The 13,736-nt window shown below is 31.2% G+C and overlaps 1 protein-coding gene and 1 pseudogene across 1 annotated transcript; both read right to left on the bottom strand.

The window, feature by feature from the left end:
* Nucleotides 1-9,985: 9,985 nt before the first annotated feature.
* Nucleotides 9,986-10,125, bottom strand: LOC147948446 (uncharacterized; annotated as a pseudogene).
* Nucleotides 10,126-11,557: 1,432 nt separating this feature from the next.
* Nucleotides 11,558-12,397, bottom strand: LOC147948445 (uncharacterized). Its single transcript, XM_087466885.1, has one exon. It carries the CDS (start codon nucleotides 12,395-12,397, stop codon nucleotides 11,558-11,560), a length of 840 nt encoding a protein of 279 aa, XP_087323011.1.
* Nucleotides 12,398-13,736: the final 1,339 nt, after the last annotated feature.

Genomic DNA, 13,736 nt, shown 5'->3' with positions numbered 1-13,736 from the left:
TTGGGCCAAGCTGGGTCGGGCCAGCCCGATTGACATTCCTATCTATAGTGAGTTCAAGTATATATACTAACTCTTCAGTTCATGATGATTACAATGAAAAAATACATACCTGAGTATTGCTTTATTCTACAAAAAGATTATCTAATAGTATAAATATTTCATTTTTATAAATAATTAACCATACTGTTGGTGTGTATATATATAAAAAAAAAAATTGAACCATAGATTAGGGAAGACATTTTCATTCTTAAAATTTCGTCTATTTACTACTAATTCTTATTCTTTTACCACTAGTTACTAGATTTGGACCCGCACGTATGTGCGGGGTTGATTTCAAAAATTAAGATTATTATCCGGTTTGCAATATTTACGTATGTGCGCGATATTAGTAACATTTATAATCTAAACTCTTATCAGTATAACCAGAGCCGGTCATAGGATTTCATAGGCCTAAAGCATTTTAGGCATATAATACATACAATTAAAAAAAATACAGAAAACTGCTTATTTGGAGAATCGAACCCGAGATGAGGTGCTGATTTTCGTACTACCTAACCAACTTAGCTAAGATTTGTTTTTGTAACTAATCCAAATTAGTTCTATATATTATGTGGCCTAAAGCAGATGCTTTAGCTGCTTTAGGGGTGGACCGGGCCTGAGTATAACATTTGATATGTTATTATTTTTTTAGACGAAAAGAATGATTATATATGTTTTGTTTTTTTAGACGAAAAGTATAAACAACTACAATTAAAAAAGTTAGACGAATTTAAAATGTTTATATCTGGACAGAAAAACTGTCACGTCTCATATATGCCATGTTTATTCTATTTCATAACTGTAATTTTAAAAATACTTTATCCATTTGAGATTGTATATTTTAGTCTAACATATAAAGAAATAGGTAGAAGATTTGGATGCGATATTCATACTTCATGTACTTTTTGTTTGGATATTTAATTTTTACAAATTAGTGGACATTATACAAATTTTCTTTATATTTCTCAAAATTATCTATCAAATTAGATAAAATCTGCCATAATGATTAAAATTCCTAAACTTGATGACCTAAATTGTATAGCGTGACAAACCTACACTGATAGACTTACTTTGTAATAGTTTTGCTATTTTTTTACTTGTCACCCAAAAACCACATGAGCAATGTTTTGTATTTGCCGTGTTGAATTTGCAAAACCCATGGGTAACATGTATTTCAATTTAAAAAATTATCTATAAAATATGTCTTAAGAGATTTGATAAGATATTATTTTATGTTTTGATATACTAAAACTTTTATATATTCATGTGTGAAAAGAAGTGAAACTATTCCCCTTTAATTTTGATATTTACTCATTAGTATTTACTAACAAAACTTATCCTTATGCACTAACACAGTTACGGTAATTATGTTGGTATGATAGGCTTTTCGTTTTAGTTGGTAAGATAGTTCTTTTTGCTCCAAAAAAAGACTTGGTATGTTTAGTTCTATATTTATGCAATCAAATTAAAATTGATTTCTTTATGTTATTTTAAATTGATAATTATATTTCCAAAATTTTATTGTTGGTTATTGGTTTCGTATAAGTTTGGATATGCAATTTTAACCAATACTCTAAAATATGTTCTGTTTGATTGCCGCAATTTAAATAACACAAATTAAATGAAAAATAAACAAAAAGTGAATTTACAATTTAAAAATAATTTTGTAAAATATATTAATAAACATTTTTGATTTTTTATACCACACATATATACCTATGCTATGTGTGGATGGTTACACAAATCTACTATACAATTACATTAAGTAGAATCAATCACTTCAGAATTATATTCTTGAAAATTAAAGTCATTTGTCAATACTCCTTCACGTTTCACCTTACATGTTTTTTCTCCTTGACACCATATGTAGTAACAACATTTGTTCTTTTTACCGCCTGCAAACATATATATATATATATATATACATATATATATTATAATCATGTGTGACAAAAAAATATTAAAATCATGCGTGACAAAAAGATATTAAAATCATTTATATATTGGCATTTTCACGTATTTTTTTGGTAAGAAGTACCTCCAGGTATCTATATTGGTATCTTCATGTATGAGTAATAATATATAAAATGAAAATATCAATTTAAATTTTCAAATATTAATTAAAGATATTACTATTTTTCATAGTTATGATAGTCTTAAGATATAATTTCATAAAAATAAACAACACATCTTGTTGTTAAACGGTTAGGATTTTGTCAACAATGATGTAAAATATTAGAATACTAAAACCATAAAAACCTTAAAAGAGTAGTTCAAAATAGAACAAAAACGTCTCACATATATTTTTTTTAGTTAAACATGAATTTTTGAACTCTATAAAAAAGTAGAATTCAACATAAATTTGTTTCATATTAAAAAAAACTTCAAAAAGAAGTATGCATACTAAATACTTTATAAATTCAAACCATTGTTTATAATTGATGATTTTTTCATTATTTTATCTGATAAAACGACCTTCAATATATCCCTACTGGTTTGAAAAAGATTGACATCATGATTCGGATCTGCCATCGTTGGTAGCCATTCTAACGATGGTTATATTTATAGTGGAGGTCAGTGGTTCCATTAATAGGATAAATGCAATTGATACTATATATTTTCATAACAAAATTGTTATTTTTGTTCCTATATTTAGGATTTTTTGAATTGAAAATGTCTATAATTTAGGTGATAGTAATTAATATTGTGTGCACATTTGGTAAGTAGATATATATTTATAAAGATTTTGAATTTGATCCTAATGACTCATATCCTAAACAATTCAAATATGGTTGATATTTAAATTCGTAACTGTTAAGATTCTAATTTTAGAAATTTTGAATGCTAATTATTGTTGTTTACTTGTTTGAATGCTAATTATTTTTGTATGTCGTAAATGTTGTTTACGTGTTTCCCTTTTTGTGCTACTAATTACAGGTCTGTTTGGATACATGTTTACCTTATACAGTTCTTCTATTAATTGTATATATTTGGCTCTGAGTTATATTTATCCTTATTCTGTTTTAAATTGCATTTCATATAATAATCTCTTAATCTATGTCTACTTATTAAAAATGCTTCCCTTTTAATAGTGTAGATGATTTAGCACCCCAAAAACATGAAATAGATTCCTTTAATTTATTATTCTAGTGACCTTCTTTCCTCGTAGGTTCATATTATTATTATTTTTCTTCTCTTTTCCTTTTGTTGTGTACAACTTATACCGTATCAATCAAAGTGAATGATTATTCCGAAACGTGGGGAGGAGCTTAATGAGTTGTATTCTGTAATAAAAAAGGAGATTAGTCAAAGTGATTATTGCTTTATTCTACATAAAGTAAAGCAAATACACTCCTTCCATTGTTTGTGATTCTTAGAATTACAATCCAAATAATCAATTTAGGGTTTAATTAACTCTACTTACTTTAACTAGACATACAAAAACAGATTCCTCCAACCGACCAAATTAGCCTATTTAAGGATAATTTACAGACAATTGGAAAAGTAATTAGTGGCAGAGAATGCTTGTTTTCTCATTCACCTCCCTCATCTTGATTGATGTAATTTCTTCTTCGTTTTTATTCATTCATTGCTTGCATCGCCAATAAGGAATCATCCTCCACAAACTTTAAGCTTTTCTTATTTGATTCCGTTCGCGAGTAGAGGTCAAAACTACTAAACCAATAGAGTCGCTTGCGGTTAGTTAAGCAGGTCAATACCGGTTAAAAAAATGTGTGTTAATACGGTCTTGTACGTTATGGATTAAAACTTTATAAGTTAAAATTAATTATTTTTAACTAAGATACCACAATGGACTTTTTGTGAGCAACTCTTAAACATTTATGTCTTTGACGGATAAATCTGATGGATCGATCATGTGCACTAGAACCCATATTATTATTATAAATGATATGATTATTTAAAAAAAAAAATTAGCTAGTAAAACTTTTCATATATGCATGTAATAGTACCATAAAACCTTTCTAAGTAATACGCGAAAACTTTATAAACTTTTTACGATTCTTTTGTTCTTCCTCTTAGGCTAGTTACAAAATTAACAAAGTTTATCATGAAGAAATATTAGGTCGTTAGATTTTATTTCGAATGGAGCTGCTAAAAAGTACTATTTTGAAAGTTTTCATATTGGAAGCCTATTATTTCACTTGTCCAATATTATATACAAGTATCTTCGCCGACCTGTGTTGTTCATTCGCATCTATGTCTAGCAGCTAGTCAGCTACCATGACCACTTGCCACTTCCTGCCATTATTGATGACCATCATTAACAATTATAGTAATCGTTAGCGGAAACTACAGACAATTATGCCATCAATAGCTATAATTATATATAACTAATCCGGGTTGATTATAAACCAAACTGTGATGTGTTCATTATGTCTTTTACTGTTTTAGGGACAGAATAATTCATCTTAATATGGAAATTATCTTGTTCTTGTACAATCGAAAACACCAACTTCTATTATTTATTATAGGCCATTTGCAAGATAAAATATGCTAACTAAGTTGGAACGAATGAGGCATAATTCAATGCGATGTCATACAATAGTGGCATGATATTATTATCATTTAATGTCCATGTGTTATCAAAACCCTTGCAGAATACTTAAATTTATGTCAAGAAATTAATTGAATAAATTTGTGATCTCTGTTTTGGTATTATTTTATACACTTTATATTTTACAAAGAGTATGTTTGACACATTTCACATAAATTACGAAAACATTAAAATATACATATATGCTTTTATTTAATAATTGTTTAATAAATTAATTTAGTCATAGATTAAGGATAAAACTAGGAAATTTAATATAAAAGATACATTAAAAATATAAAATAATACATTAAAAATGTAAAATGATATTTTTATAAAACAAAAATAAAACGCTAAATACTCGTTGTAAAACAGAAGGAATAATTTACTAGTAAATTTGCAATACTTTGGATTGGAGATTAATAAAAAGAACTTAGTGGAATTTATGGACATAGTATATAATAAGTTAGGAGATTTTTTAACTATTAATATTTTTTTTCATAAATTGCTGTTGCCTGTTGGGTTATTTTTCAGTATAGCTAGGTGACATGGAGAGATATATTTTTATATATACATGTTGAAACCATGTTCTCCAACTTAACATTTAAAGAACTAGTATCAGAATATGACTAAAATCTATCCCAACAGAAATAAAGAAAAGATGATTAAGGAGCCCTTTCACGATTTTTTTTCTTGTTTTTCCTTTTTAACCCAAGAATGACTTTTACATGTTAGAAGAGTATGTGCAGTGCAAGTTTCTCACAATTAAAAATAGTTTTTTTAAGAAAAATGGGTGATAATTGATTCTCATTTTAGAGATTTTTGGAGGACCCCTTAAAAACCTTTTTACGTAGTATATATGTCTCTTCATAGATGATTCAAAATTTTATTATGATAAGTTAAATTCACAATGTTTTAGAAGTTAATTAGATAGTTTATATGCTATTTTTTTATAAATCATAAATTAAATTTATCTATCAACAAATTCTACTATATACATGATTTTAAATTATATATTAATAATATATTTTAATTAATATTAGTTAAACTGAAAATAATACTAAATTAATATTATTTAAGTTCTAATACTAAAGTGAATAATTACTTAAAACAAATTTTTATTTATACCATAATTATGATAGTCTTTAACTTAATCTGGATATTATTTCTCACTGATTATAATAGTCTAGAGGTTGAAAGACATCAATCGATCAATTTGTTGTACATCACACTTACGTAAAAAAATTGTCAAGTGCAAATATCATAGTAGATTGTCTTAATTTAGAAAATAGTTTAATTAATAAGCTGTGTTACAAAAATGGTAACCACAAGTGGAACAAATTATAAATGAGAAGCACACGGAATGAAAATACATTAGGATTTAACCCGCAGTACATTGTGGGACAATATTTTTAATTTTAAAAATTTAAAATTTATATTGTATTTATTTGTTATTTAATTATTGTTTTATTAATTTTAAAAATAGAAAATTTTACATGTATTTGATTTACATGTATTACAAGTATTCAAAGTATAGGATTTTTGTAGTGTTTTCAAGGTTTTAACCCGTGTGGTATATATATAATCTAGTAATATATTTATCTCCTGGTACACATCTAAAAGTGTTTTAAAAATAACAATTTTCACTTAACTCCCTATATGAGATTAATGCTAACCCGTCTCACCAAAATTAAAATAAATTTTTGCGTAAAAAAAATAATCAAAATAAGTTTTTTAATCAAGTTTAATTATGTTAATTGTTTTACCAAATTAGCATATTTTTATAGTTAATAATTTTTCCATGTCAATATATATAGTTTATGATAATTAATAGATTTTTTTTTTTTGGTAATTCCTCAAAAAATAAAAAATTAATCAAATTATATTGGGGGTTTTCAACATATTTAATGTGACATTTTTTAATTTGATTTTCTGTTTAAGAAATTTATTAATGTTAATATAATTATGGATAACAAAACTGTTGTATATCATTTAAATCTTAGAGATTCTAGCATCCATAAAAATAGTTTTGGAGATTTTATGGATTAAAACTTTAATGGGTAGAGTTGTTTTTGGAAAAATCGGAATGTATAGATATTGTTAAGATTTTATTGCAATAAATGTAACAAATGTTGGTCAATTTAAGAAAGTTTAGTATTTGAGTTTCTCTGCAATGTTATTTATGGAATTGTTTTAAGGGTTAATGTTGTAAAAAAAATATTATTTATGGAATTGTTTTAACGGTTAATGTTGTAAAAAAAAAATTAAATAAGTAAAACTTAAAGGGCATAAATCAAAATGTACTTCAAAAATGTTAATATAGATAGTAATGTCACTTGGATTGGGTAGAGAAATACTTCACTCTTAGTTGAGACAAATATTTGTAGTTTATTTGTATTCAAATATTGATTGAGGAGGTTCATGCTTGGTTCCACACTTCCACTTAACTAAACCTTCACAAAATGTGACATTTGAACTAATGATGTACTATATCCCGTGATTAAACTGTACGGTATTTTGAAGCGGCCCATAAAAAATATTAAGAAACATTAATGTATAAAATAAAGAAATTCAAAAGACAAGTTTCTCATACCAAAAAGGTCCAAACACACAAAAGTCACTTTAGACATAATGATGTGATGACTTTGTCTATTTTCTCAACCATCCAAAATGGCCGTGGGAATTGAGACCCCTTTTGACCTTACATCACATTCATCCACTATTTAATCCAACTCCATTCAATATGATTCTCGATTCAATTATTCAACTATTCGTTCCTTTTTTTCCCTATTCGCATGCATCTTTGTCTTCTGACTTAGAACCAAACCTATCGGGTTCCTATTTATCACATCGTAACTTTGGATTAAGTATCGAATTAGATAATTTTGTCCATTAAAGATCACATTAGTGTGCAATATTATTTGGTATATGATATATGAGCTGATATTTTTTTCTTTTGTGCAAACGAGCTGATATATTCTTAAACCATTTATTAGTAGTTAAAAAACAAAAAAAAAGAAGAAATGAGCCTGTCATTTGATTTGAGCCGTTCTTTTAGAGAACACAAACAAAAACTACTTTCAGATAACTTTGCCAGTGTTTTTAAATACGCTAACAGGACATAAGACTAATTGCATAAAATGCATAGTAGTATAGTACATACTATATACACCTATATGATTTTGTTTTTTCTTGGACAAACACCTATAAGTGTATATTACGTAGGAACTATCAACTATATATATGTTTACAACAAAATTATTAAAATATGCATATATAATCAATTGTTTGTGGTACGAAAATACTATTCATAAAATTATAAATGATATTAGAGAAATGTCAAATTAGTAAAAATTAACATTGAAATAATAGTCACAAATTTAATTACTAATTACAAAGCAACCGTATACATGGCACCTAAATGTTGTATATGCGAGATTTATATGCTAGTGCTACTGCTTCAACATCATATGTACGATGGTTTCGTTGTTTCCCGTATAATTGCACAATATAGCATTATAAACACGGGGTTTTCATCATACATCCTGTATATACAAACCATATGTATGATGACGATACATACCTATAGAAAATTTGTTTTCTATATAAACATGAACTTAATTATTGGATATGATGTAATCGGAAAACTCTATGAGAAGAAAGAGCTAAACCTCGACTGAAATCGAGTTTGCGAATGATATAAACTCGAAATATAAAATTGTGGAGCCCACAACAAAAATATGAAATTCACCAGAAAGATGAAAAGATGAACTTAAATTATTTTTCTAGGTTACAACAACTAAAATTGGTTAAAAATACTGAAAGAAGACCCTAAACATAACTTTGGTATAAAAAGAAAAACTAATAAAAAAGTCATAACATATGATTTGAAAAAGAAATACTCATAAATTTAAGCCCATGTTTACATCTCCCAAGGCCAAATCAATCAGGTACACTGTTGTGCATATATGCCATTACCAAAAAGGCCATCATGTCGATGGAGAAGAGTAGGACCTGGTTTTGGGCAAGATTCCAAATGCCAGTTCCCCGAGAAAGTCTTCAAAAAGAACAGAAACATCGACCAATAGACATTAGTCACACATAAGACATATATGCAAACATCTATCTACTCAAGATTGATGTGTTCAAATTATTGAGTCTATATAATTCAACTAATCTTTTTGAGTTTTCAAAGTAAACAGGTTCCTGATCTCAACTTATTTGTCAAGAATAGAGTTTGGCAAACGAAGAATCATTTCAACTGTTGATCGATGAGATAAAGGTAGTGACTAACCTTGGAATGAAGCAAAGAAAAAAATCTCAATTTCGAAAACCAAAAGCTAGTATAAGAGGTTCAAAATCAAGAAGCAACAAATTTGAAATCTAATCAACTAAAGGAAAAAAATGACAGAGACGCAACTAGAAATGACTAATAGCAGATTAACAAACAATTGTGCAAAATTTTTGGGGTTTTAATCCGGGTTTTAGGTTATTCAACTTTTCGTATTTTTCATTTTCTGATCAATATTATTCAAAGTAAAAACCTAACATAGTGTGCATGGTTTGATATGGTTTCAGCTTTAGTTTGTAATGGTATGTTAATCAAATATATTCTTAAATTTTTAATATATCTACTTTTTATTTTTTTTCAGTTCGGATTCAAATTTGATTTTCCGAATTGAGATAAAACATTTTCATTTAAACCATATTAAGATTTAGCTTGGTTTTAAGATTGGTTTAGATCTGATCATATTTGTATGGATTAATCACCCTTGTTTCTTTTGGACAAAGGATTAGTCACCTTAACCACTATAATCTTGAAGATAGTGTCTTACTCTTGCATCCAAGAGCTAAACCACCATGTTTGTTAAATTTGAGCTTATATTCGGCTTCTAACTAAAAACCAATTGGCAATTAGTAGATTGACTCTAGTCTCTTCAAAATTCAGATGTGGGACTTGGATTGTATCCCAACAATCTCCCCTTCAAACCAAGGACCACATATGGGATATTAACACGCCTCTTCGAGATGATAACACCATCTCTGTAACACCCAGACCCGCCTTACGGTATGGTCAACGTGTTGACTTCTTGGTTTGGCTCAAAACCGCAATCTCTAAAATTCAAATAACAAACACAACTAACCTGAAAAAAATAAATAGAAAGGAGGGGTGAGTAATTAATTACTCAGTGAGGGGTCAACACTGCCCACTGAAATACAATGACGACAATCTACTCACATTCAACAATAATTGCACAGCATAGAATCAGACTCCACTTTCTTGATATACATCTAGCAAGCATAACGGTTTCACATAATCTCAACCTAGTACATACCAATAATATTTAAACCATATTTCTCATATCATCATAGTCAATCATATACGTGCATTCATCAACAAACAACGCTAAACCGAAATCTCATCAGTTTAGCATAGCACGAAACCAATCTCAGACTCGTCCAATCACACGGCACGAAACAAATCTCATGTTCGTCCAATCACCAGGCACAAAACCAATCTCAGGTTTGCCCATCAAGAGTCACGAAACAAATCTCATGTTCGCACCCTCACGAGACGCGAAACAAATCTCATGTTCACGCCCCCATCACATAATCTCAGTTCATATCATCATTCAACAACTATCATGTTACACATCAGCTCATTCTATCATGCAGCTTATCATCATACCATGTCATCATATATTATAATCATATCACGCAATATCAAACAATAGACATATCCAATCATATAGTTTCCAAACCTATACAAGCAATACATGAAATTATGCTTAGAAAGTAACCAATGTATTTCCGCAAATCCCAACCTCACCTTAGCAATTTGGTTGATTCTCAAGTAGAAGCCAACAATGACAGAATCCGATCCAACAACGATCTTAATCTGCAATGGTTAGATTAAACATCAAAGATTATATTCCAATAATAATCCATGATTTAATCTAATTATCGACCCGATTTAATTGTGCTGGTGTTTCCCAAATAAATTAATTAGATGTAGTTTAATAATTAAATCAGACCAACAATCTAATAATTTATAACACCGTAATTTAGTCCACGATCACATGCTTCCGATTTAATACCAATTCCTAAACCAGCCATAATACACAATTCACCAATATTTAATTAACCATCGTCACCGTCAACGTACGTAACCATGCATGAAACCACAAATCAACTCATGCACATTCGATAATCAAGCTTCGGTTATGAACTTAAATCACCCGGTTTAGTTATGAACAAACACCACAACCATAACAACAACAACACGAGACGTAGAGCTTCGTTGTTACCTCTTTCTGCAACTTCCTCGACAGCTTGACTTGACGAACTGAATTGCGCAGTGGAGGACTCGGCAACACAGATCTCTCCGGTGAAGATGTTTCACACGGCAGCACAGGCTGAGTGCGGTGACAATCTCTGGTATCTCCGGTGTGTTACGGTGACTAACGGTGTAGCTACGGTGGTGGTAGATGCCTTTGCTTCTCAACAATTCTTCTTCTTCCTCTCTCTCTCTCTCTCTCTCTCTCTCTCTCTCTCTATTGGCGGCTTAGACTAGGTTTTATTCTTTTCCAAACGAAGAGGGAGATGATTACGCTTATACATATATACGGCCTCACTCCAACGACCAAACCCTTGTCGTTTCAATATTTTTTTTTTCAAATTGGGCCGTTAATGGACTGCAATTTAAGTGGTCCATACATATAGAGTTTGAGGATGTTACAATTCTCTCCCACTTAAATGGAATTCGTCCTCGAATTCAGGTTTGCACGTCAACTATGTTTTCATCCTTAATGAGCTTCTTAACATAACTCTTAAAACGATTCAATTGTCCTTTAAAGAATCGAATAACAAGTGGTGTTGTAATAACTGAATAAAACATAAATCAAAAATCTCAAAATCTAATAAAGATAAAAAGAAACAAATTCCAAACATAAATCCAATCCTACATCAATCTAGCCGTTTTCCCAAGGCTAATCTTTTTGGTGATGGTGGCAATTTCTCTTCATCTTTGTTGTATTGTTGCACCCTGCAATCCCTGGCATAGTGGCCGAGTCGCCCACACTTATGGCAATGATCAACACCTTTTGGACAGTTGTCCTTTTTATGCCCCAATTCTCCACACTTCATGCAACCTCCTAAAGTTATCCAACAAACTCCACGGTGTGACTTTCCACAAATACCACACGCTTGTCCTTGACCCTGCATTGGTCCATCAATTTGGTGATCCCAAGTTCTCTTATTAGAGAACGTCCCTGTTGTAACTTTCTCATGTGCTGCTTTGTTTTGATTCATCTCCTTTTCCAACCCGATCTCCAAATTAGCAGTTTTTTCCACTAGTTCAATCTTACTGCTATAGTTGTACATCTCACATCGATTCTTGAGCTCAATCCTCAAACCCCTCAGAAACCTGCGAATCAACTCATCCTCATTCATGAATCTACCAGCAAACCTGCTCAGTCGGTCAAACTCCCAGTCATAGTCCCGCACCAACATGGAGCCCTGGCGAAGCTCCAGAAACTCATTCTCCATACGGTCCATAGCCTCTCTGGAAAAATACTTCATGGAGAATTTGGTCCTAAAATTCTCCCAATTCAGCTCATACCGTCCTTGTGCATGTTTTACCACCTTTTCCCACCATACCAATGCCTCATCCTTTAGATACTGCACCGCCAAATCCCTGTGATACTCATGTGGACACCTAGCATTATCCAAATTCCTCTCTAATCTCTTCCTCCAGTTGTCAGCATCAATAGGATTAAACGTTCCACCAAAAGTTTCCATGCCCATGTCCTTCAAATTTCTCATAGCCTCCCAGTATGACGGACCCTGCACCTGGACCGGCGGGGGCGGAGGTGGGGCTACCCTCTCTGGTGCATCATTCCCTGGTGCATCCTGTTGTGGTGGAATCACTCCTGGTGCTCCTCACAAATTTGGCTCCTTTTGCATGAATTCCTGGAACTGACGAAATTGCTCAAAAATAGCCATCTCATTACGCTCTCCCGCCCGAGCTACATTGATATGCACGACTTCCGGCTGTTCTTCATGCACTAGGCTCTCGGCCCTCACTCTTGGTTGTGTAGCACCCTTTGCTTGTCCTCCACGTTTTCCTTTTGGCGGCATCTAAACAAATTGGAAACAAGCCAAATCAGTAACCCTCCTCAGGACTGCCTCCCGGGTCGGAACCGGTTTGACATAACCTGAGGCTCTGATACCAAAATTGTAACACCCAGACCCGCCTTACGGTATGGTCAACGTGTTGACTTCTTGGTTTGACTCAAAACCGCAATCTCTAAAATTCAAATAACGAACACAACTAACCTGAGAAAAATAAATAGAAAGGAGGGGTGAGTAATTAATTACTCAGTGAGGGGGTCAACACTGCCCACTGAAATACAATGACGACAATCTACTCACATTCAACAATAATTGCACAACATAGAATCAGACTCACTTTCTTGATATACATCTAGCAAGCATAACGGTTTCACATAATCTCAACCTAGTACATACCAATAATATTTAAACCATATTTCTCATATCATCATAGTCAATCATTTACGTGCATTCATCAACAAACAACGCTAAACCGAAATCTCATCAGTTTAGCATGGCACGAAACCAATCTCAGGTTTGTCCAATCACACGGCACGAAACAAATCTCATGTTCGTCCAATCACCAGGCACAAAACCAATCTCAGGTTTGCCCATCAAGAGTCACGAAACAAATCTCATGTTCGCACCCTCACGAGACGCGAAACAAATCTCATGTTCACGCCCCCATCACATAATCTCATTTCATATCATCATTCAACAACTATCATGTTACACATCAGCTCATTCTATCATGCAGCTTATCATCATACCATGTCATCATATATTATAATCATATCACGCAATATCAAACAATAGACATATCCAATCATATAGTTTCCAAACCTATACAAGCAATACATGAAATTATGCTTAGAAAGTAACCAATGTATTTCCGCAAATCCCAACCTCACCTTAGCAATTTGGTTGATTCTCAAGTAGAAGCCAACAACGACAGAATCCGATCCAACAACGATCTTAATCTGCAATGGTTAGATTAAACATCAAAGATTATATTCCAATAATAATCCATGAT

The sequence above is a fragment of the Camelina sativa genome, chromosome 2, assembly GCF_030686135.1.
Source record: "Camelina sativa cultivar CO46 ecotype springtype chromosome 2, ASM3068613v1".
Taxonomy (NCBI): domain Eukaryota; kingdom Viridiplantae; phylum Streptophyta; class Magnoliopsida; order Brassicales; family Brassicaceae; genus Camelina; species Camelina sativa.
The sequence above is the reverse complement of the archived record's forward strand: the minus strand, read 5'-3'. Positions and strand labels throughout refer to the sequence as shown.

Coding starts and splice junctions, on each gene's coding strand:
- LOC147948445 (XM_087466885.1), bottom strand. CDS start 12,397: ATGGGCATGGAAACTTTTGGTGGAACGTTTAATCCTATTGATGCTGAC.